Source organism: Balearica regulorum, chromosome 23, assembly GCF_011004875.1.
Source record: "Balearica regulorum gibbericeps isolate bBalReg1 chromosome 23, bBalReg1.pri, whole genome shotgun sequence".
NCBI lineage: Eukaryota > Metazoa > Chordata > Aves > Gruiformes > Gruidae > Balearica > Balearica regulorum.
This window is the reverse complement of record NC_046206.1, coordinates 2,755,662-2,776,569: the sequence shown is the minus strand read 5'-3', so window position 1 is coordinate 2,776,569 and position 20,908 is coordinate 2,755,662. Positions and strand designations below refer to the sequence as shown.

The 20,908-nt window shown below is 60.1% G+C and overlaps 4 protein-coding genes across 11 annotated transcripts in view; 1 reads left to right on the top strand and 3 right to left on the bottom strand.

Moving 5' to 3' along the window:
- Positions 1–350: 350 nt before the first annotated feature.
- Positions 351–1,977, bottom strand: APOA4 (apolipoprotein A4). Its single transcript, XM_075774440.1, has 4 exons — positions 1,904–1,977; positions 1,726–1,793; positions 1,471–1,597; positions 351–1,363 (listed from the first exon to the last, which is right to left on the bottom strand). Exons 2-4 carry the CDS (start codon positions 1,772–1,774, stop codon positions 436–438), a joined length of 1,104 nt encoding a protein of 367 aa, XP_075630555.1. The 5' UTR covers positions 1,775–1,793; positions 1,904–1,977; the 3' UTR covers positions 351–435.
- Positions 1,774–4,048, top strand: APOC3 (apolipoprotein C3). 2 transcript variants are annotated; one of them, XM_075774449.1, is made up of 4 exons: positions 1,774–2,154; positions 3,419–3,478; positions 3,615–3,741; positions 3,856–4,048. In XM_075774449.1, exons 1-4 carry the CDS (start codon positions 2,148–2,150, stop codon positions 3,950–3,952), a joined length of 291 nt encoding a protein of 96 aa, XP_075630564.1. In that variant the 5' UTR covers positions 1,774–2,147; the 3' UTR covers positions 3,953–4,048. The 2 variants fall into 2 exon arrangements, with proteins under 2 accessions (XP_075630564.1, XP_075630563.1); XM_075774448.1 differs by lacking the exon at positions 1,774–2,154 and adding an exon at positions 3,272–3,290.
- A 490-nt stretch (positions 4,049–4,538) lies between these two features.
- APOA1 (apolipoprotein A1) lies at positions 4,539–6,152 on the bottom strand. Its single transcript, XM_075774442.1, has 4 exons — positions 6,133–6,152; positions 5,877–5,932; positions 5,459–5,612; positions 4,539–5,379 (listed from the first exon to the last, which is right to left on the bottom strand). Exons 2-4 carry the CDS (start codon positions 5,917–5,919, stop codon positions 4,782–4,784), a joined length of 795 nt encoding a protein of 264 aa, XP_075630557.1. The 5' UTR covers positions 5,920–5,932; positions 6,133–6,152; the 3' UTR covers positions 4,539–4,781.
- A 1,222-nt stretch (positions 6,153–7,374) lies between these two features.
- SIK3 (SIK family kinase 3) overlaps positions 7,375–20,908 on the bottom strand; it is an 83,821-nt gene continuing 70,287 nt past the window's right edge. For all 7 annotated transcript variants that reach the window (XM_075774384.1, XM_075774386.1, XM_075774385.1 and 4 more), the window contains 10 exons: positions 18,472–18,622; positions 17,643–17,768; positions 17,248–17,333; positions 16,460–16,569; positions 15,625–15,982; positions 14,442–15,310; positions 10,591–10,754; positions 9,849–9,981; positions 9,438–9,605; positions 7,375–9,164 (listed from right to left, as the gene is read on the bottom strand). In XM_075774384.1, the coding sequence (XP_075630499.1) occupies positions 9,448–9,605; positions 9,849–9,981; positions 10,591–10,754; positions 14,442–15,310; positions 15,625–15,982; positions 16,460–16,569; positions 17,248–17,333; positions 17,643–17,768; positions 18,472–18,622 (2,155 nt within the window). In that variant the 3' untranslated portion in view covers positions 7,375–9,164; positions 9,438–9,447. The remainder of the gene's footprint in view (positions 9,165–9,437; positions 9,606–9,848; positions 9,982–10,590; positions 10,755–14,441; positions 15,311–15,624; positions 15,983–16,459; positions 16,570–17,247; positions 17,334–17,642; positions 17,769–18,471; positions 18,623–20,908) is intronic.

The following is a 20,908-nucleotide window of genomic DNA, read 5'->3' as shown; positions in this document are numbered from 1 at the left end:
TCCCCAGTGGGGCTGGGGTGCAGGTATCCCGCCCTGGAGGGCAGAGTCCGGCATGCCACAGGGGCGAAACGCCGAGCGGTCACCAACACTCCTCTGGCACCAAAGTCCGCTCCGCTCCCTCACCCGCGTGGACGCACGGGCTTGCCCCCAGCAGCCCTGGCCGCACTCCCGTCCCGCGTCCCTGCACCGGGGAGTGAGACCCCCCCACTAGCCTGGCCCCACCTCTCTCTCTGTGCCCAGGGACCCGAATTTGGGGGTGACGCTCTCCCCTCGGAGCAGCTGGACCGGGCGCCCCAGGTTGCCCAGGACGGCGGGGTGGGTGCGGGGAAGGACAGACACAGACCAGCACGTGCATCACGAGGGGCCAGTTTATTTCCGCTGCCGGCAGCGGCCATCAATGCTCGCGGTACAGGGGGACGTGGCGCCGGGGGGGGCTCAGTTCTCTGCCGGCTTGGCGGTGCTGAGGAAGGCGGCCACCTTCTCCCGCACCTCCTTCTCCAGCAGTTCCAGGTGGTCCTCCACGCCGGCGGCGCCCGAGTCCAGCTTCCCCCGCATCTCCTCCAGCCGCTTCACCAGCTGCTGCCCGAAGGCCTCGCCGAAGGGGGCTGCCTGCTGCCGGAAAGCCTCCAGCGTCTGCCCCACGCGCTCGTCCAGCTGCTGGGCCAGGGGGGCCAGCCGCTGCTGCAGGTTCTCGGCATCGCTGCTCGCCAGCTGCCGCAGTTCCTGGGCCAGCGGGCTGAGCTGGGCTCGCAGCTCCTCCGATCTGGCGGCCAGGCGGGCACGCAGCTCGTCCGCCGCCCGCTCCATCTGCGCCGTCAGGCTCTCCAGCTGCCGGTTGAGGCCGTCCTGCACCTCCTGGGCGTAGGGGCTGAGCCCCCGCCGCAGCTCCTCCACGCTCTGCCCCACCTGCGCCTTCAGCTTGTCAGCCAGGGGAGCCAGCTGCTCCTTCAGGCTCTCCACCCCACCGTCGATCTGCTGCTGCAGCCGGTCGGCGTAGGGGCTGAGGGAGGCCTGGATGCTCTCGGCGTTGTCCTGCAGCCGGTCGCGCAGCTCGGCGGCGTAGGGCTCCAGCGCCTGCCGCAGCTCCCCGGCCCCGCGGTCCACCTGGGAGCGCAGCTCCTCGGCGTAGGGGCTCATCTTGGCTTGCAGCTGGCGGATGTTGGTGCCGATCTGCTGGTGAACCTCATCGGCATAGGGCGCCAGCTTGGCCTGCAGCTCCGCCAGCTCCCGCTGGATCTGTTCCTTCAGCCGCTGCGAGTCCTGCGCCAGCCGTGCCTGCAGCTCCGTGGCGAAGGGCACCAGCCGCCGCTGCAGGTCCTCGGCGTACGAGTTGACGCTCCGCAGGTTGCTCTCCAGCAGGGTGCTGGGGAGAGGGGGGACGTCAGCACCCCGGCGTGCCCGCAGCCCCCTCCCCTGCCCGGCACCGCCGTGTCCCCCCACCCCGGCACCACAGCCCGCGGCTCCGCTCACTTGAGCTGCTTGGTGATCTCGGCTTGCTGCAGCTGGTCCACCGTCTCCTTGGCATTGCTGCCCAGCTCGGTGAAGTACTTCCAGAGCACGCTGGCCACCTCGTCCGGGTTGACGTCAGCCCGCGTCCCTGCAAGCAGATGCCGGGATCAGTGCCGGCGCAATCCCGCTCAGCAGCTCCCCTGGGGACATCAGGTCCCCATCCCTGCCCCGGGGCAGGACCACCTTCCCGGTACCGGGAACCCGCACGCGCCTCACCTGAGACTGCGAGCAGCACCAGGACAAGGGCAGCCGCCTTCGGAGACATCCTGAGTGCTGGGGGATGCCTGCGGGAGCACAGAGCAGAGATGAAGGGAGCCCCGGGGGCCAGCAGCCCCCCCCCCACCGCAGGCGATGCGGCCACCGGCTCTCCCCAGCCCTCCGCGCAGCCGCTCACCTGCACTGCGCTGGGTGCGGGTACCTGCTGTGCCGGGGAAGCGCCCGGACGCTATTTATGCAGCCTGAGCACCCTTGGCGGCTTCCACGCAGGCCTGTGACACAGGCCCCGGGCTTGGACTTTAGCAAGGTCACAACGTGGAAGCGCCTGACGTGCGCGCAGCCCTGACATCACCCGCAGCCCTGACATCACCCACAGCCCTGCCAGCTCCCAGCGGGGTGCCAGGGGCCAGGGCAGAGAGGGGATGGGGGGTACGTATGGACGCCCCGGGGCTGAGCCCCTCCTGGGGGCAGGGACCCTGGTGTGGAGAGGACAGTGCAGGATGGGGGGGCAGCCCCCGGCTCTGCGTCTCTGCGGGATGCAGCGATGGCATTGCAGATGGCTGCGCAGCACCCGGGAAACGTGGCGTGGCAAGGCATGGCATCTGGGGGAGGCTGCAGGGACCCTCAGCCCTGCTGCCCGCTGCGCTGTGCCTGGGATGCACAGTGGGGCAGGGCACGGGTGCGGGGGGACGCTGTGATGGATGCACGGGGGCACACGAGACTCTGTATGTATGCAATAGCATCGCCCCCTCGAGCGCGGGCTCCTGGGTGAAGCCCTGGGTATGGCCAGGACCCCGCAGCTGTGGGACGTTGTACCCATGTGGTGCCAGCGTGCCCTTGACCCGAGCTGGGACCCGCATATGTCCCTGCCCGCGGGCATCCGGCTCTCGGCACACGCCTGGGGATGCAGCTCAGCCCACCCACACCCCGGCGGACTCGGTCCCGGCAGCGATGTGTCATGGCTGGGGCGAAGGGCACGGCTTGCAGGGACAGGGATCGGCCACCGCCGGCGATGCCAAGGTCCAAAGAGCCTTCGTGATGCCCCACGTCTGGAGGGCGCAACCCGGGCACGCAGCACCCGCCTGCGCCTCCTGGGTGCCCCCCGGGGCCCCTCACGGTGCCCCCAGGCAGAGGTGGCATCGGCCCCGGGGCCAGTGCCACTGGATGTCACCCTCGTGCTGTGCGTGCCCACGCCAGCCCCAGGCCCGTCCCCACGGCTGCCCTCACCGTGGTGCACCCAGCAGCGGGCACTGGGCTGGCCACACACGCACCAGCGCGCACATAGGTGTGCACATGCACATGCGGAGGCATGCACACGCATGTGCACACACGCAGATGCGTGCAGAGCCCCCGGGCTCTTGCCTTGGTCCCCAGGGGATTTCCCAACGCGTGGCCGGGAGGCAGGCCCCGCTGCGGCACAGACCAGCACGGTCTCTGCAGACGCGCCCCCTCCCCGGCCAGCCCCTCTGCCCCTGACCTTTGCACAAACCCCCCCCCGAGGCGGCTGCGGGGAGGGTATAAAGTGGGAGCCCAGGGCTGCCCCCGCGTAGCAGAGCCCGGCGCAGGTGAGCGGGGAAGCCCACGGCGAGGGTCGCGCCAGGAAGGGGACGGGGTCGAGGTCGGGGTCGGGACTCCCGCGGGCGCACGGGCCCCCACCTGCTGCCCCACGCCACGTGCTCTGCTCTCTCCCCAGCCATGAAGGCGTCGCTCCTGCTCGCGCTCGTCTGCACGGCCGTCCTGGCCGCCGGAGCAAGTAAGGGACGGGCGAGGGCTGCAGCAGGACGAGGGGGACAGGGCTCAGGGTGCTGGGGTGCACGCACGGGGGAGGTTTGAGGGGGGCACAGCCCCGTGGCTCCGTCCCCCCTCTCCCACGAGGCTTGCGCTTGCAGGAGCCGATGTGCCAAGGGAGCCAGAGGCGCTGGTGAGGAAGGTGCAGGAGTACGCCCAGAAAGCCACGGCCATGGCCAAGACCACCTTCAGCATGGTGCAGGAGTCAGAGGTGGCTCAGCAGGCCAGGTGCCCCCCGTGCCCCCCCCCCCACCTCAGCCCAGGCACCCGTCCCTGCCGCCGTCCTGTTGCCCACGGCGGGGCCCGGTGGGTGCCCGGCTCTGAGCCCCCCTCCCCTTGCAGGCAATGGCTGTCGGACAACATGGACCTGGCGAAGCAGCGGCTGGCCTGGCTGAAGGAGCAGCTGGTGGAGCTCTGGAAGCGGACACCGGCCGCGTAACCCTGCCAGGGGCTGGCCGGGGTCCGGCTGGGCCAGGGTCCCCCCGGCTCCCCACCCACTGTGGCAGTTTTTGCAATAAAGTGGCGCTGAAGCAGATGGCTGTGGTGGCATCACTGGGGGGGCGGCGAGGAGGAGCACGCACCACGGGGGAAAGGAAGGGCTGGGACAGACTCCGGCGCTGGGGCTGTGCATGGCCGTGTCGGGGTGCCGGGACCCCTTGCCGTGGGGCGAGCACCGCGTGCCACCGCCCCAGGCGCACGTGCCCAGGGTGGCAGGAGCTGGGTGCCGCTGCCGTGAGCCGGGGGGGTCCAGCAGCTTCTGCAAAACCAGCTCCTTGCCGTGCCCCACCACCCTGGCAGAGCCCTTTGTGCCGGGAGAGCTGAGCACAGGGCCAAGCCCGGCTGCACCCTGAGCAGAGCTGGGCTCAGTGGCAGGGAGAGCCCAGGCCGCCCTCCCCGCCGGCTCCCTGTCCCCCCATTCCAGTTGTGTCCCCCCGGCACCCCCCGCCCGGAGCACCCTTCGCCCCCAGCACTGTGTGCGGGCTGCCCCCCTCCAGCATCCACTGCAAAGACCGAGCCAGCTCCAATAACTTAAGTTGTGTTTATTTGACACAAGGAAGGCAAAGCTGAGACGGACGCCGGTTCAGGGAAGGGGAGGCAGTGGGAAGGGAAGAGGGGGTCCCCAGGGAGGATGCCCCGGGGCTGGCCTGGCCCGTGGCTCCCGCAGCCCGTCCCCAGAGTCCCGCCGGGGGGAAGCACCCCGGGCAGCGGCCCCGGGGCGGCTGCGGGAGCGGGGCCGGGGTCAGTCCCTGGCCACGCCGGCCAGCGGCTCAGGCCACGCTCTTCTGGAGGTCGTCCAGGAGGGTGATGAAGCGGGTCTTGAGGCTCTCGGCATAGGGGGTGAGGCGGTCCTTGAAGTCCTGCAACAGGGGCGTCACCTTCTCGCGCAGGTTGCTGAGCTGCTCCACCACCTTGGCCTGGTACTCGGCGGCCTGGGGGATGCCCTTCTCCCGGATCTCCTCCAGCTTCTGGCTCAGCTTCTGCCGCAGCTCGTCGCTGTAGGGTGCCAGGTTCTTGCGCAGCTCCTCCACATGCCCGCGCAGGCGGTCCCGAGCCTCCTCGGCCACCGGGGTCAGCTTCTCCTGCATCAGCTCCACCTTCTGCTTGGTGAGCTCCTTCAGCTCCTGGGCCACGGGCGCCAGACGCTGGCGGTACTGCTCCAGCTCCTCCGTCCACTTGGCAGAGAACTGGTCCAGGAAGGGACGGATCTTCTCCTTCACCTCCTCCATGTCCTTGGTCAGCTCCTGGCGCAGGGCCTCAGTGTCCTTCAGCCACATCTCCCGCACCTCCTTGTAGTAGGGGGCCATGTCCTCCCGCAGCTTGGCGGCGGCTGCGCCCAGCGTGTCCAGGTTGTCGGCCAGCTTCAGGCTGGGGGGAGCGCAGGGAGGTCACGCACGGTGCCCGGGGACCCCCCGCCAGCCCTCCCACCATGCGCCCCCCCACTTACTCCAGCTGTTTGCCCACGGCAGAGGACTCGAACTGGGCGATGGCATCCTTGCCGCTGGCCTTCACCGTCTCCAGGTACACGTCCACCATGTCCTTGAGGCGGTCCAGGGGTGCCTGGGGTTCATCGTGCTGCCAGAAGTAGCGGGCCTGGGTGCCTGCGGGGAGAGCCCGGCACGCTCAGGACAGGCAGGGACTGCGGTGGGATTGCAGCGGGGACGGCTCCAGCCCTGCCGCCCTGCCCATCACCGCCCCGGGTCCTGCCCGGGACCGGGGAGCCACTTGGCAGCAGCCTGACTCGCAAAGCGCTTTGGAAGCCAGGCGCTTCCAGCGCCGCTCGCGTCTGGCTCAGCTGCCCCGTCCTGCTCCATCCCGCGGGGGTTTGCGGCTGCCGCCCCAGCCCCAGCCCCGCGTGGACCTACCTGTCAGGCAGAGCAGGGCGAGGGTCACCACCACCGCTCTCATCTTCGCGCTGAACCTGGGGGCAGATCGAAAGACTTAGGTGTAGGAAGCCCCTGGCAAAGCCGGCCCCAGCGGGAGCCGAACCCCCCACCCCGGCACGAGGGGTCCACGGGCGAAGCCTGTGGGACGGGTGCTGCCACGTCCCAGGAGCGGCAGGACTCCATCCTCTGCGGTGCCGTGGGGGCTCGGAGCCCCGGGAGCAGCCCGGGCTCTTACCAGCTCTCTCCTGCTGCTGCCGTGCTGCCGGTCGTCCCGTCTGAGCCGGCTGCTTCCCCGCCGCCGGTATTTATGCAGGAGGGGGCAGTTCCCGCCGGAGATAAGCCAGCACTCGCAGCCCAAGAAGTTGCTCCCCGGCGCGGGCGATGTGGCGTGTAGAGTTCAAGGATCGCGCGCGTGGGCCAGCGCCGAGGAGCGCCGGCTTGGCAGGGGCGGCGAGCAAACAGGAGCTCCCCGCGGGACGTGGCTCACCAGCCAAGGAGCCTGTTTACGCTCCCGGTGACCCAGATTCCTGCTCACTGCTGTGGCCTGGCCGGGGCCTCTCGGCAGCCCCCGGGGATTGGCCGGCAGCCCGGGGACAAGGTTTAGACCCGCAGGGATTTGGCCTGCCGTACCCAAGCCCCTCGCCCTCTGCTGCTGTGGGTCTCTGCCCCCTCCATCCCCCGGCCGGTGAGACCCATGCTGTCACACCACCCCCTTTTCCCCGGTGCGTCCCCAACACAGAGGTCCGGGGAGCCGTGCCCCCATGCATGCAGTGGTACCCGGGCGGCAAAGCAAAGGCTCAGCCTGCAGCGGACACCGCCCTGGCCGCAGTCACCCCAAAACTGCTCCGTGGCCAAACCAAGGTGCTGCCCCGTCCCACTGCCACCAGCCCGGGGACCCGCAGGAACCAAGTGTGTGGGGCTGAGCGTGGGGGAAGGTGGGGGAACGGGGGAGGAAGGGGCAGAGGAGCGCGAGGGCAGCAGGAGGGGGTGGTTAACGCCCCGGAAAAGCTGCCTGCTGCTTCAGAGCAGCCCTGACCCCAGGCTGGTTCACTGGGCACTTCATTGGCTTCACCTTCCCCTGCGGCACTGCAGCAGGCTGGGGGTGCAGCTCCCTTCCCTCGCCACCCTCCCCAGCCCCACGCCTTCCCGCCGGAGCTGCCCCGCTCGTGGGAAAAGCCCGGCTTTGGAAAGACACGCTCGACAACAGGGGTTTGATCCGCAGCACTGCGAGAAAGGGGGCAGGGAAGCGACCAGCCGTGCTCCCGGCCTTGCGACAGGGCTGAGGTCGAGGTGCGCAACGCCCTGTCGTGCCAAAGGTGGGGATGGAGGGATGGAGGCAGCAGGGCGGCTCCGGAACGGGCCGGGAGCAAGCGCGGCAGCCACAGCACCTTGAGCTTTCGCCCCCAGCCACCCCGAGGGCCGAGGCTGTTCCGCCTCCGCAGCGGGCGTTGAGCAACAAGGCAAACAGGAGGCCAGGGAAGATCATAATCGTGGTTTTATTTGTCATGATCCCACTGTCCAACTAATTGACTAGTTGCAAGTGACCCACAAAAAAATGGACTGAAGATTTACTGAAACTTTTTTTAGTCCAACATAACTGAGGAAGAAAAAAAATACTTCTGACATTTCCAAAAAACAGAAATAATAGCAAAGTATATTAATATACATTCAACATATACTGCGCGTATTGATTACTACAATACAAAGCGATGATAAAAAAAGTGTGATACTGCGAAATGGCACGGTTAAGCGAGTCCCTGCTGTTTCGGCTGCTTGCTGTAGGGTGGCCGTCGACTCTCCCAGAAGTACAGTGTCATGTAAACAAAAGGAAAACAAACCAAAGGTACAGAGCGAAAAGGCTTTCAGTGTTTCCCCTCTCAGGCCCCGGCAAACCCCGCCTGGCTCCTCGGCGGGAGCGAGGGGACGCAACCGGCTGGCGAAGCCGCTCGGCAGCTGTGGAGTTTCTCTCCTCTCCGGTTCTCGGGCTGGCAGAGCCGGTTAGCGCCGCTGTCCCGGGGCAGGGGAGAAGGGGGAGGCCGGGAGGAGGCGTGGGGCAAGGATAGCAAAGTCACCTCTGCCGTGCTGGTTTCACGCTCCCTTCTGTGCAAATTCAGGAGGGCTGGGTCGATTTTTCTTTTTTTTTTTTTCTTTTTTTTTTTTAAAATATTCCAGAAAAGTGTCAATAAGAAGAATTGGAGCTGTAGCTTGTGAAGTCCCAAAGGCAATGATGACACCGAGTGCTCCCGAGCCCCGGCTGGGGGGGGCCTTCGCATTCTATCCGCCAAGGAAAGGATGATGGAAAGAAGGACAAAGAAGAGATCTACGCACGGCTGAACTGTATAAAGGAGAATACCACTGTCGCCACTGGCACGAGAGAGAAAACCAGTCACAAGTACAATGTCATTAAAAGAAATAAAATACTTTGAACAAAAGGTGCAAGTCACAATTCATATAGAACAGAATCTAGTTAAAAATTTCTCTCAAACAGAAATTCCTTTTGCCTTTTATTAATAACAATAATAATAAAACAACATTTACCAAAAAACAATTCCTACATGATCAGGAGAAGCTACGAAAACAAAGGAAAAAAAAATCTGTCTTCCCTACATTAAGCCAGGAAAAAAAAAAACCAAACACAAACCAACCCCAAGTTGTATGTGGATTTGAAAAGAAAAGGTTGGGGGTGCGGGGAAGAGGTGATCCTCTCAGCACACCGACAGACGGAGAGAAGGAACAGAAGCAGACAAAGATGAGACAAGAAGCGTATTGCACCAGGGGCGGGTGTTCCCCGCCGGCCGCTCGCTCGGCCGGAGCCCCGGGGCTGGGACACGCGATCTGCTGCCAGGGCCCCTCGGGGAGCCCCGCTCGTCCCCCCCCGGGGCCTCGTCCCCCCCAGGGCCGGCTCCAGGGAGGCTCAGTCCCATCCCTGCGGTGCCGAAGCGGCGGAGGGCCAGAGCGGCCCCGGGGGCCGCCGGGCCCCGGTCAGTCCAAGCCCTCCAAAACCAGACTCAGTGCTCAGGCTCCGTGAATCCTCTGCCGACGTCGTGTAGGACTCGGGTTCTCTGGTTATTTCCGTGATAGCTGGAGTTACAGGCAAATATGGCAAAAATGAAGGAAACCAAAGGAACAACACACTGGATGAACTGATTATGAGGAAAGGGGCCATGGTATTCCAGTTAGTCAGAAATACTACGGCAATTTGGCGCAATGCTGCTAGATACTGTTGGTTTAAAATGGACCTTTTTGTTTCAAAGCTGTACAGAAAACCTGCGAGAGAGAGAGAAGAAGCAGAGATGTTAGGAGACACTGGGGAATGGTGAATTCTGCTTCTGCAGCCCTCCACCGCACTCCCAGTCCAGACCCGCAAGCTACACCCCGGGAGGGAGGGAGGCAGCCAGCGCGGAAGCTCTGAGCTGACGGTCTCTCCCCTCGGAGAGAGGAAGGAGACACATGCCAGAGTTGGGCCAAGAGGCCTTTGGGTCTGCCATCCAGGCAACCTGAGGTGCGCAGCTGGAAAGAGAAGGACACCTGAATACTCACTCCCTCCTGGCTACACCCCTGCCTGCTCCATCCCAAAGGGCACCTCCGGGTGCTTGTAGCTCAGCAGGACGTCTGTAATACATGTCGACGGGTAACAGGAGGTGTTTAGATGCTGGTTGCCATCACCTAGGTTGGGATGCTCTTGACCTTCCAAACTCTCCCCGCGTTCTGTAAGGTCAAAGGATGGCGTCAGAGCTGGTGCAAGGAGCGCTAAGGACTTACATCTCCAGCGAGGGCATCAGGCCAGCACGCTGCCGCAGCCTAAAGCATCACATCACAGACAGAGCTGCCTTGTGTTTCTCTGGAAAGCCTAGATCTGCGCTCCCACCAACAGCAGCACCCACGGAGACCGCGAGCGGCACCCACCCCATGCCCCCGTGCCACGTCCCCGCAGCTCGGCCAGGTCCTTACCCTCACTCTCCCTGTCGCGCAGCTGCTGACTGGCCATCAGCGACGACTGGCTGAGGACGGCATCAGACATCCGAGCGGAGCTTAGTGCTTTTCCTGCCATTAAACTCATTCCAGGCAAGTTATCTAACTGCACCTGCAGAGACAGCAGGACACAAGTCAAAAGGGGCTCAGGGCGAGGCACCCCAGCTCCCCGACATGCTGCCCAAGGAGCTTCTGCAAGCCTTCAGTGAGGGTTTCCAAGTAAAAACTGTACATCAGGGACGGCTTAAGTCCTGCCGATGACAAGAATGCACCGGACAGTCCCAAGTCCCTTCCAGACCGGCACTGAACTAACTAGGGAAGAGCCCTTCTCATTTACGGAAAGGAGCTGCACAAAAGAACGCACTGAGGTTTGGCAGGACGGTTCCCAACGGCCCAAAACACAAGGGAAGCGGAGCAGCCGCTCTCTGCTCTCGGTCAAGGTCTGGGCTGCCACAGCCGGCTCGTTCAGCAGCACCGCGGAACCAAAAGCTGGGCTTGGTGTGCCTGAAGAGACCTCTGCAGCCAGACCCAGCCCTGGGGCAACCCGTGAGCCAAGGAGGAGCGCCGCCATAGTGGTCTAATTGGCTGAATTTTTCAGCATTGAGCAAACAGGACATGCGCTGCCTTTCCTATATGACACCCCGTACATAACCCACACAACGCGTCAAGGAAGCTCTGCACCGCCTTAAGCCCTGCCGGGCACGGGCTTCTTCAAACCTACGTAGGCATCATCACTGTTCTGAATGGTGTGATGTCTCTGCAGGGTCCTGGGCCGCGGGTGCTCGCTGGAGGCGGGTCGCACAGGGTAGCCCAGTCCATTGTGGTCAGGCACCTGCATCGCTTGGCCGGGGGAACTCCTGTCCATACAGTTCCCTACAACGGACTCTTGAAAATCAGACAAGACAGAAAAAGGACAGATTAGCACGAGGAACTCGCGGCACCACGGCAAAACCATGGGTCTGAGATGCGACGGCGCAAACAGACACTCATCGCTGGCAGACCAGCGTGCTGCTGGGTGGGTGGAAAGGGACCCCCGGCTGCTCTTGTTGGGGTGATGCAGCACCCAGACGGTACTTGGGCAGGTTTCTTCCTACAGCATCGAGATCTTTGGGACCTAGGTTTACAAAAGGGGCCTAGAATTGGAGGGACAGGGGCATCGCAGCACAGGAACCAGACTCTTTCCGCCTGCCTCCGGCCCTGCCGCCGCCTTCCCCTCAAGCTCGAGCTCGCCCTCCTCCCTGCATCGCCCACATTGTTACACAAGAGCATCTCCCCAGCCTCCAACACGAGATGTTCTAGCGGGGCCCCTTGGCAATTGTAAGCAACATAATCTTGCTGGAAGAGTTGGCCAGGATGTTTGCTTTTATCAGATGACTTCTCCCTGCCCTCCTACAATCTGGCTGTAGGAGTACACGAGCATTCTGCCTAGCAAAGTCCATCTGCACTGCAAGCTCTTATGACCGAGGGTAAAGGCTACATTCCTATCAAGCAAAACCTCTCGTCATCAAGTACACGATGTTTTGAATAAAGTCCTGAGGTATGGAGAAGCCTATCATTGGGTCCGACGCACGTAAACAGCTCTCCCTGGGTGAGCAGTCCTGCGAGCACAAACATGCCGACGTGGCCAGGAGTACTAGGGAGCTGCCCTGAAATGACACAGCTGCAGGTAGATCCCCCGGCCAGAGCTATCTGCTTTCATAGGGCTTTGGCCAGCGGGAAGCGATCTCCCGCTGTGCTGGGACACCACACCTCCTGACTGGGACTGCAACTGCCAGATGCCAGAAAGATGCTCCCCAAAGAGCATCTGTCCACAAAGTTACCCGGATCCGAACGAGACCCCATCCCAGGCTCGGTCTGCCCCCCGAGCTCTCTGCGCCGCTCCCAGGCACACGAGCGTGCCTAGCACATCGCTCCCAACGCCCCGCCGCCCTCAGAGGCACGGCCGTCCTGCAGAAACCCCATCCCGGGGCAGCAGGAGATGCAGCCAGCCTCCCCCTTCCTTTGCACAACCGTGGGGTTACGTGCGGTTAACAGTCAGCTTTCCCGGAAAAGCGAGAAGGAAAACATGAGGTAACAGATGTTGGTGGAGCAGTGCCACCCACACACTGCTCGGGACACTGCTCCAACTGTGGGAACAGTTGTTCGGGCCGGCAGCCTGCTCCTCCAGCTCCACAAACAGCCCGGGCCCAGATGCGAGCCCCCGGCACCAGCCCCTGCGCTGCAGGGGATGAGGCACGGCAGGACGAGTTCCCCCCCACTGGCCTGCAATAGCCCTGACCCAAAATACAACCCTACGCTTCCCCTTGCCAGCACAACACCTCTGGGGACACAGCTCAGGCCGCAGGGGCAGGACGGCCTGAATGCACGCTCCCTTCCTCACCCCAAGCCTGCAGGAAAGCCTTTTTCATCCCCGCATCCATGGGGGACGGGGCTCCTGCGCCAGGCGGCCTTTGTGTCGGCACGGCATGTGACACTGGCACCGTGGGCAAGGCCACCACCGCCAGCTCAGCTCCTCCAGTGCTGAGGAGAGGCAGGTTTCCCATGGGCAGCGTTCCCAGCCCTGCGACAGCTCGGTCCGAGCAAAACTGGAGCAGAGCCGTTCAAAGGCGGTTTAGTCACATCTTAAACGCAGATTTGGTCGATGCTCTCGCAGTTGCAGGCTGCCATCTCCAGCAGATGCTCAACAGACAAGCCAGGGCTTTCCGATCAGGGTCAATGCACTCCCTCAGAAGGCACAAAAACTCCCACCCCGTGCTAGGGAAAACACGCCTGGTGAGCTGGGGCAGAAGAGAAGACATCCCCCCGTCTCAAGAGAAGCTGTGGCCTTGTAACACAGTATAGGGAACATCAGGGGAAACCCCAGGGATGTGGCTGAGAAAGGCCAGCTGTCAGCACCAATGCTCGGAGAGAGGAGCCGTGCGTGGCCGGGGCAGGTCCCGTCACCCCTCGGTGCCTGTGCATGGCATGTTTGGGAATGTTGGAGCGAGGGGAGCGCCAGGGGCACGTACACCGAGGTTTTGTAGGACTTCCCTGTAGGTGACCGTACCTAGGCAGCTTAGATGCTGACTCTGCCTGAAACCGAAGCGGCCCCGGCCTGATTCCAAGTGGGTTATTGAAGCCAGGAGGAAAGCAGTGTGAGCGGTTGCATCCGAGGACAGAGTTTACTACGTGAGGCCTCCAAACAGCCCTGTCAGAAGGGCTTACACAATACTATTTGTAAACATTTACTTGCTTTTACTCATTTACAAAGTCTTGTGGTCTAAAGTCCTCTTCCCTTGTGTAACCGGTTCTAGCACCATCAGCACGGGGGCAGAAGTTTAGCTTCTGACTTCATTAAACCTTGTTCATCTAACGGTCTATGGTTTTCAGATGCCAACTCATGATTCGGTACAAAACGTGGCTCCAGAGCTTCCAACCTCCGTCTGACCTGAGGCGATTCTCCCCTTCCGTGCTTCAAGCACCACAGGGAAACTGAGGTCCGGGAGCAAACACATCGCTAATCTGAGATGTGAGAGGAGTCCAGAAAAGCCATGCCTCGTCCCTGCCCCCCGCCCGCACTTGGGGGCCGGGGGGGGGGGGCCAGGGCTTGGCAGGCCTGCTCTGCCCTCCGAGCCAGCCTGTTCCAACCCAGTACTTTCCCAACAAACCCACGCTGTGTCCCCAAACAAAGCCGTGCCTCCTGCGCCCTGGATGCCGCTCCTCCCCAACAGGGTCCTCTGCGCCAAGGGCAAGCCGGTGGCTTGAGACCAGCACAGCCCAGTCCTGCAGCGCATACTGATCCACCCGTCTCTGCCTGGAAAGCCTCTCTCTTCAAAGCCCTCCTAGCGAGGGGCTGGGACAGTGTTTTTCATACAGTGAAGGCCTGTAATTACAGCTCGGGCAGGAATTTCTCTTACATTGCACCGCTGCCAACGCAGCCACCGAGGAGCAAAGGCGCCACAGCTTCCAACTAGCAGAAAAGCTCTTTGGACACTAATGGCAAGCTTAAACTCCTCACTTCCTTCTGAATCGAGCCCTTCTAGTTCAAGCAGGGCGAGAGCCTTGCTGCTGCTTCCCAGAGGAGCTGCTGCAAGGCGGCCTTCGCCACTACTCTTGCTGTGCGCGTCTGTGGCAGCTTTGGCAACGCCAGGGCCCGAGGGTCTGTTCTTAAGGGAAGGAGCACGCCGCTGCAGGTGGGGGTACGCTAGTAGCTGAACTGTTTCTAGCCCAGTGCTTACGCAAGATAGCAAACGTGACCAACAAGAATCGATGTATCAAGAGCACGCAGCATCCCTGAGAAGACGGCAGTATGCGGGGACCTGGTCTTTACCTGCCCACAGAAGTAGGTCAAATTCCAAAGAGAAATCAGCCGGTCGGGTTCCCTTCTTATTTAAGGCTGTTTATTAAAGAGACTATGCCTGCAATTTACTTAAGGCCACAAAAGCCAAGAGGAATCTAGGTAATTCCGTGCTATGCAAACTATGTCACGAAACCCTTGGCGTGCTGGGCAGAGTCTCCGGCGGGAAGGCAAGCGGCACGCGCAGCCAGCACGGAAGAGTGTTTTGTCTACACGCGCACGGCAGGAAGGCTTACCTCTGCTGGGCACCTTATTCCTACTGAATCCAGCAGCGGGCTGATGCCTGTATTGGTGCGTCCCCAACTCCTGCGCGTGATTAGCAGTTCCTAGCAAAGATTCTGGGTCCCCGTGCCCTCCTGCGTTTACCAGCAGAGGGGTCTCGTGGCAACCTTTGGTCAATGTGTTTGAACTCTTACTGTCTGGAAAGCTGTCCCTGGCCCCCTCGCACGCGCAGTCCTCCTCCATGCTCTCCGAATGGAACAGGGCCGGCTGGTGTACGTATCCGTGCGGCGGCACTGACGCAGGTACCTGCTGGATACATTCTTGCGCCCTGATTTTTAAGAGATGCTGGGGGCTGTTCTGCGGGTGGTACGTGTCAGCGCTCTGATAAGGCAAAGACAGCGACTGGCGCTCCGAGAGGTTCTGTCCCACGCTGGTGCCCATATTCCCAGCATCCCCTTGACTCATATGCCTGAACAACTCTTGAAATTCTTGCTGCTGCTGCTGCCGCCGTTTGATGAGCTGTGCAAATTCTGCCTGGGGCAGCCGCATGTCCGTGTGCCCTGTGAGTGAGTGCCGGGGAGAAAGCAGTCCCTGGAGGATGTGCGGTACTTGCTGGTGTCGGCTGTAGTCAGGAGGTGTCGGGGACAACAGTGCTTGCTGTAGTGCCGATGCAGTGTAGTGCTGCTGTTGCTGATGTGCGTTTTGAGGGAAAGTGGGGTACTGGTCGAGCTGGGGGACTTTCAGAGCTTGCTGAGCTGGAGGAAACCCAACTCCTCCCGACGGGCTGTAGTTGCTGGGGGAAACGCGAGGCTGCTCTGGGAACAGGTGGGGGTGTAAGTGCACCTGGTCGTAGTTGGTGGCGGGATACCTGTTCACGTTCAGGCTGCAAAGAAGAGAGGACAAGTGACTGTGCTGCAGCAGCTCTGGCTCGGCACACAGGGCGGCCTTCTCCTGTCAGGAGGCAGAGCGAGCTGCTCCCTAAGCTGCACGGAACAGCATTCCCGCAGCCTCCCCGAGCCCTGCCCTGGCTCAGGAGCCGCTGCCCAGGGGCAGGGAGACAGCTCGCTCCCCCGAACCAGTGCGGGGCAACCCCGGGCCGGTAAGGAAACCACATCTTGGCCCGAGACATCCGCCCCCCACTTCTTCCTCCCTGCTCCCAGCTCGGGTAAGCGGCGCAGGGGTGGCCGGCGGCCTTACCTGTGCGACTCGGCACTGTCGGCGCTGAGCTGCTTGGACAGCTGCCTGTGGCCGTAGGTGAGGGAGGCCATCAGGTTAGCACGGTGCTGCAGCTGGATCTGGTTGGCGCCGGGGCTGATGGGCATGCCCCGCGCGTGGGAGGGCATGCCCTGCCCGGCCACAGAGGCCCCTTGCAGGAGGTTGTTGCTGACCATGTCGCCGGGCTCCTGCACTTGGATAGTGACCTGCTGGGGCTGCGACTGCTGCTGCAGGCCCAGGCACGTCAGCCCCATGGCTGGGGGTGGGGAACAGTTACCGGACTGCGGGAAGATTGTGTTGTGGGACGGCATCCCTTGGAACTGGGACTGGGAGGCGGCACCTACAAGGAACAGAGACCCTCAGCACTTGCGCCAGCTTGCAGCAAGGCTCAGGAGCGAGATCTGGCCCGCGCGGGAGCTGCCGCTCTTCCGGGCTGCCCAGGCTGTGGGTGCCGAGGAGCGCTGCTCCAACCGCTCCGTCATGCTGCGCCAGCATGCAAAGGTCACAGCTAGAGCCCCTTGCACAGAAAGAGAAACAAAGCCGGGCTGACAGGTGATTTGCATAACCCTGAGAATATCAGCCCTTCCTCCCCACCCCCGGGAGCGATACGTAAGGATCTTATGACAAGGAACCCAACAGTGCATTCCAGCTGGCAGCTCCTCGCAAGCTCTCGATAACACCAGCCCTTGCTGCCAGATGGAGAATCTTTTACATCATTGGCAAACTGCGTGAGGACTCAGCCGCAGGGGGGAACCCAAGTCCCTGGCACCCCCCCATCCTTCTCCCTGGGGTTTTGACAGGACTTGTCAGCGCTTACCGTGGGGCTGGAGCACGCTGCTGCTCACGGGAGGTGGGCTGCTGTTTGGCTGCCTGAAGAGATGGTTATTGGGGTGGTTCGGGGGTGGGCTGGATGGCTGAATCCGTAACCTACGCAGGGAAATGAGCACCTTTTTGTCATGCCTGCTCCTCATTAACATGCCTCTTCAATTGTGGGGGCTCACACCAAATGCCATGTTTCCCTTATTTTAAATAAACCCCATAAAGTGCTTGTTTGGGATTCCAAGCTCATTACAGCTTGGCTTCTTTTCTGAGAACCACCTTGCCCAAATCACACAGGTAAGTGAGCATAACCCGGTGGCTACAACAGAAACCCAGGGACAAGAACAGCACAGGCTTGTCTCCTGACTCACTGTGGCTGGTGAGAAACCTTCCTTTCTCCTTCCCAGTAATTCAGCCTGACTCATCTATAAGTCAGGGTGCTGCAGGTGAGGATGACTGCCTAGCCTAAAAAGGCGTGAGGCATCCAGCAGCAGCTCTGAGTAGAAAGCATGATAGACACCAGCTACTGAAGGTAATGCATTTTCGAGCCGGTCAGAAGGCAGAACCGTCAAGCATCTGTTCAAAGCAGATTCTGCCTTTGAATCATGTTTTTCTGCTTCTCAAAGTCCTTTGGACAGAACCCAGCTAAAAGGACTGGCACATTCACCTTGGAACTGCCATGCCCTTCTAGCTTTCAGCCCTGGCCTCTAAGAGCATTAGCTCATCCCTGGGCTGGAGTCAGAGTAAAACCCATTCCCCAGAGCTTTACTAAAGCTATTTCTTTACCTCTGAAGCTGGTGGGTGAGCAGAGCTGGCTGGTTTTCACATGGAGCTTGCAATGGTGGAGATGGCTGGGGTGGCCGGATACAATCCTGAACCAGGCACCAGAAGAAAACAAGAAGGGTTTGCAATCAATAACGTCTCAACTAGTGAATTTAGAAGACACAGACTGGTGAAATAGGACATATCCTGATTCACCAAATACTCAATCCCTGAGCACAGCTCTGGCTATTGCAGCAGCTGTGTGAACATCACTGCTGAAGTCCTTCAGGCTTGCTTCTCATTCCAGCAAGCAGAGCAATCCACCCTCCTCCATCCCACTGGGACCCGCGCAGTTCTATCTGCGGCAACGCAGGAAAACACAGCTCGGACTTCAGAGGGTCTGGCTTGGACTCCGGCACCTGAATCTGCTGATGAAGAATCTGATGGTGCTGCTCCTGCTGGTACAACATGTGCTGCTGCTGGGTCTTCTCCAGCGTCCTCTCGTCCATGTGCCCACCATACATCTTCTGAAGCTGCTCGCACTCCTGTAACGACATAGCTGCTAAGTGACCTTTTTATTCATGGCACAGTTGCTGTGCAAAAAGGCACTGTCTGCAGCCTGAAAAAGCCAGTAAAGAAAGCCTAATCCATTTAGTTTGGCAGAATCAGGTGGGTACTAACACAGCTCGCTGAAGCCTTAGATAAGAAAGGTATGCACCTGACACCAAGCTGGTGCTATTGTGTTTCCTTAAAAATGCAAGCATAAAGCTTTAGTCACAGTAACTTCAAGGAGAAAAGAGCATCTCATATTTCTACCATGCTGCAAGGTGAAAGTCCTGTCCTGGGGCCAAATCCCGCTCAAGCCATTGATAAGGTGTGCGCTGGCTGCGCAGGCTTTGCTGCCACAGAAAACGTGGGGAGAACGGCAGCCACAGTCTGACGGTGCCGACAGGACCTTGAGGGCACGCAGCGCGGCCCACGCGTGGGCCCAGCACGCGGCTTGCTCCCCAGGAAAGGCAGGGAGGGAAGCCCCCAGCCTGCAGGCGAACAGCGCGTACATTCAGAGGACACTCAGCAGGGTTGCTGCAGACAGGCAGGATGGAAAGAGCTCCTCAGCTGGAAAGCCGCTGCATGTCCTCAGCCATTAGCAGTAAAGATTGCACCTTCTGCTTCCCGAGGCAGCAAGGCTGAGACAATGAAATAGCCCTCGCAGAGACTCTTTCGCAGCCCCCCACCCCTCTCTTTTACCTGCTGAAGCTGTTTGATGCTACTGTTATTGCCCATCTTCTCCAGGTGGGCTTTGAAAGCCTGGATGCTGGCAGCACCATCAGAGAAGCGCCGAACCGGGGAGAAGCGTTCGGTGGGGAGGTGCAGAGTATTTGAGTCCTTGTAAATAGAACTGAACACATGGGGAAGCGGGTTAGTGAGGCCAGCTAAAAAACAAACTCCGGCACAGAGACATTTAATTTACACCAGCCGTGCCAAGCTCTACCTGCCTGCTCACCCGGGATAAATCACGGTTTAGATCAAGAAATAAAGTGCCACCGTCACTGTGAACAGGAAACGGGATTACAAAGCAGCCTCGGTGCCTGGGCAGATAAATGTCTTTCAAGGTTGGAGACTACTCGGCCACAAGCCAGGTTCCAGATGGGTAGCAACTCACTGTCCATCCATACAAATACATCTGTCCCTCGGAGGGAAAAGGTTTACAGAAACCACTCAGCATCCTAAAAATCTAAACCTGACCTCTCTGTTAGCCCCTTCCTCAGCCTTCCAGCTCCCCAGGGTCCCTGACTACGCCTGATGCCTGCAGAAAACAGGAGGGACATGTGGAGAAAGGAGCCTGACATGTTCTGCAGTCTCCCAGGAGGAAAGGGGGCTAGCATCCATGCTTAGAGATGCACTGAATTTAAAAAAAAATAAATTAAAAAAAAATAAAGAAGGCAGGACCATAGCTCTGCACAGTGAGGGAAATCTTCCTAGTGCATTAACCAAGCTGTCGCTCCACATGCAGAGCCTCCCAGTTGCCTGGATGCTTGGCACTGGGCAATCAGAAAGAGTACACTGGAAAAGCAGGCACAGCCAGTATCGGGGCAACTGCGCCCAAGGCACTACAAGCACTTTCCCTTCACAATGAGGTTTCTTCTTCACCATCAGAGGGAGCCAGATTTTTTCCAGGAGTCGTTTTCTTCCAAAGTTGGGGCTCCCCATTATCAAAGTCAAGCACTAAGCTCCTGCCCGGCCCTTAGGCGCAACCAGTGTTATCATGACAAAGCTAACTTTCTGTAAGCATGTCACAAGGTGCCTTATAACAAACAGTTATATAAATATAACGTAAAGTTTCTCTGCCTGCCCTAATGCTTTCTGTGCAAACGCAACCTACAAAACCCAGCAAACAACACTTAACGGTACGGGCTCCAACAGTAGCCTTTGCCTATGAGAAGGTCGCGGTGACGTGGTCTTTACAGCACCGACATCCTGGCGCTAAGCCCAGCAGGAGCCCATCTGCCTGCACACTGGCATCGTGAACTGTGTTACCACGGGCAAGTGGCTGCTGTGGCTACTCTGAGTGTATGGCTCTTCACCCAAGCCTGTTCCAAGAAGTGAAACTATTTTTCCCAGAGAGGCTGCCCCTTATCAGAAGGTGACTGATGCTGGACCGCTTCCAGCACGCTGGGTTCAGTTCTCGTCACTTGGCTTGCCTTAGCGGAATGTACTTCAGTTTCTATAGATTACACACAACTGTCTTCCAAGGACAGAGCTGTGCCCCTGCCTTTTGATGCCATCCCACCCGTTATCCTGACCCCCTGTTGCACTAATGGAAAGCAGAAGCTACAGATAAAATTACGCTGAGGTTCCCAAACCCATCCGGCCAAGGCAAAACAACAGTATCGCCTTGTACATCCCTCGTACTTCAATTCTGTTTTCACATACTAAGTTATCATGACCAAAACCAGACGCCACATAAGAAGGTGGCTGAAAACATCTTAAGTGCTACAACAAACCCCACCTGCCACACAAAAAGTGAGGTCTGCCTACGCGATGACACAAGACTGCTAACGGTTTCTGGGCCATATGCACCTTGGACACAACACGGGGCAATCTGTTTAGGCCATGGTCAGATGAAGTTTCCGTGATTTCACAGGTAAAACATGAGGCAGGCTCATAGCGTGTTATGACACCGAGGGTGGAATTAGCAGATACCACCCTGTTTGTAATCAACAAAACAGCCTAGGGACTCTGAAGCCAGGAGGCAGAGGTGACACCACCGTGTTTACAGGTTCAGTGTGTTTTAACAGCCTTGTTAAAAAGAAAAAAAAAAAATCAATTCCTGCAGTGTGTGACGGACTCAGCTTACCTTTACGTTTTGAAGCAATCCTTAAAGCAGGACGCAGCACATTCTGGTTGTTTTGCAAGCTGCACTCCTCTTCCTATCAAGCTGTGACCCTAGAAATCTTTCCCCTCCTGCTCTTCCCACCCCCAAAGCACCTCTGTGAGGGAGTAACTTCAGGGTACTGAGGTGCTTATCTTGGCTTTCTGGAGTTCCAGCGTGGCACTAGCACTGCCTCAGTCTGCTCAGAGTTCACCTGTCTCTGCTGATTACATCAGTGCTCAGCTCAGCAGGTATCTGGCTACAATAAAAAGCGCTTTGTCAAGCTTGCCAGCGTCAGCTGGCTGAATGACT

Coding starts and splice junctions, on each gene's coding strand:
- APOA4 (XM_075774440.1), bottom strand. CDS start 1,774: ATGTCTCCGAAGGCGGCTGCCCTTGTCCTGGTGCTGCTCGCAGTCTCA. Junction 1,598..1,725: donor GGTGCTGCTCGCAGTCTCAG/GTGAGGCGCGTG, acceptor ATCTGCTTGCAG/GGACGCGGGCTGACGTCAAC. Junction 1,364..1,470: donor GAGATCACCAAGCAGCTCAA/GTGAGCGGAGCC, acceptor CCCTCTCCCCAG/CACCCTGCTGGAGAGCAACC.
- APOC3 (XM_075774449.1), top strand. Junction 3,479..3,614: donor CGTCCTGGCCGCCGGAGCAA/GTAAGGGACGGG, acceptor TTGCGCTTGCAG/GAGCCGATGTGCCAAGGGAG. Junction 3,742..3,855: donor GAGGTGGCTCAGCAGGCCAG/GTGCCCCCCGTG, acceptor CTCCCCTTGCAG/GCAATGGCTGTCGGACAACA.
- APOA1 (XM_075774442.1), bottom strand. CDS start 5,919: ATGAGAGCGGTGGTGGTGACCCTCGCCCTGCTCTGCCTGACAG. Junction 5,613..5,876: donor CGCCCTGCTCTGCCTGACAG/GTAGGTCCACGC, acceptor CTCTCCCCGCAG/GCACCCAGGCCCGCTACTTC. Junction 5,380..5,458: donor GCCGTGGGCAAACAGCTGGA/GTAAGTGGGGGG, acceptor CGCTCCCCCCAG/CCTGAAGCTGGCCGACAACC.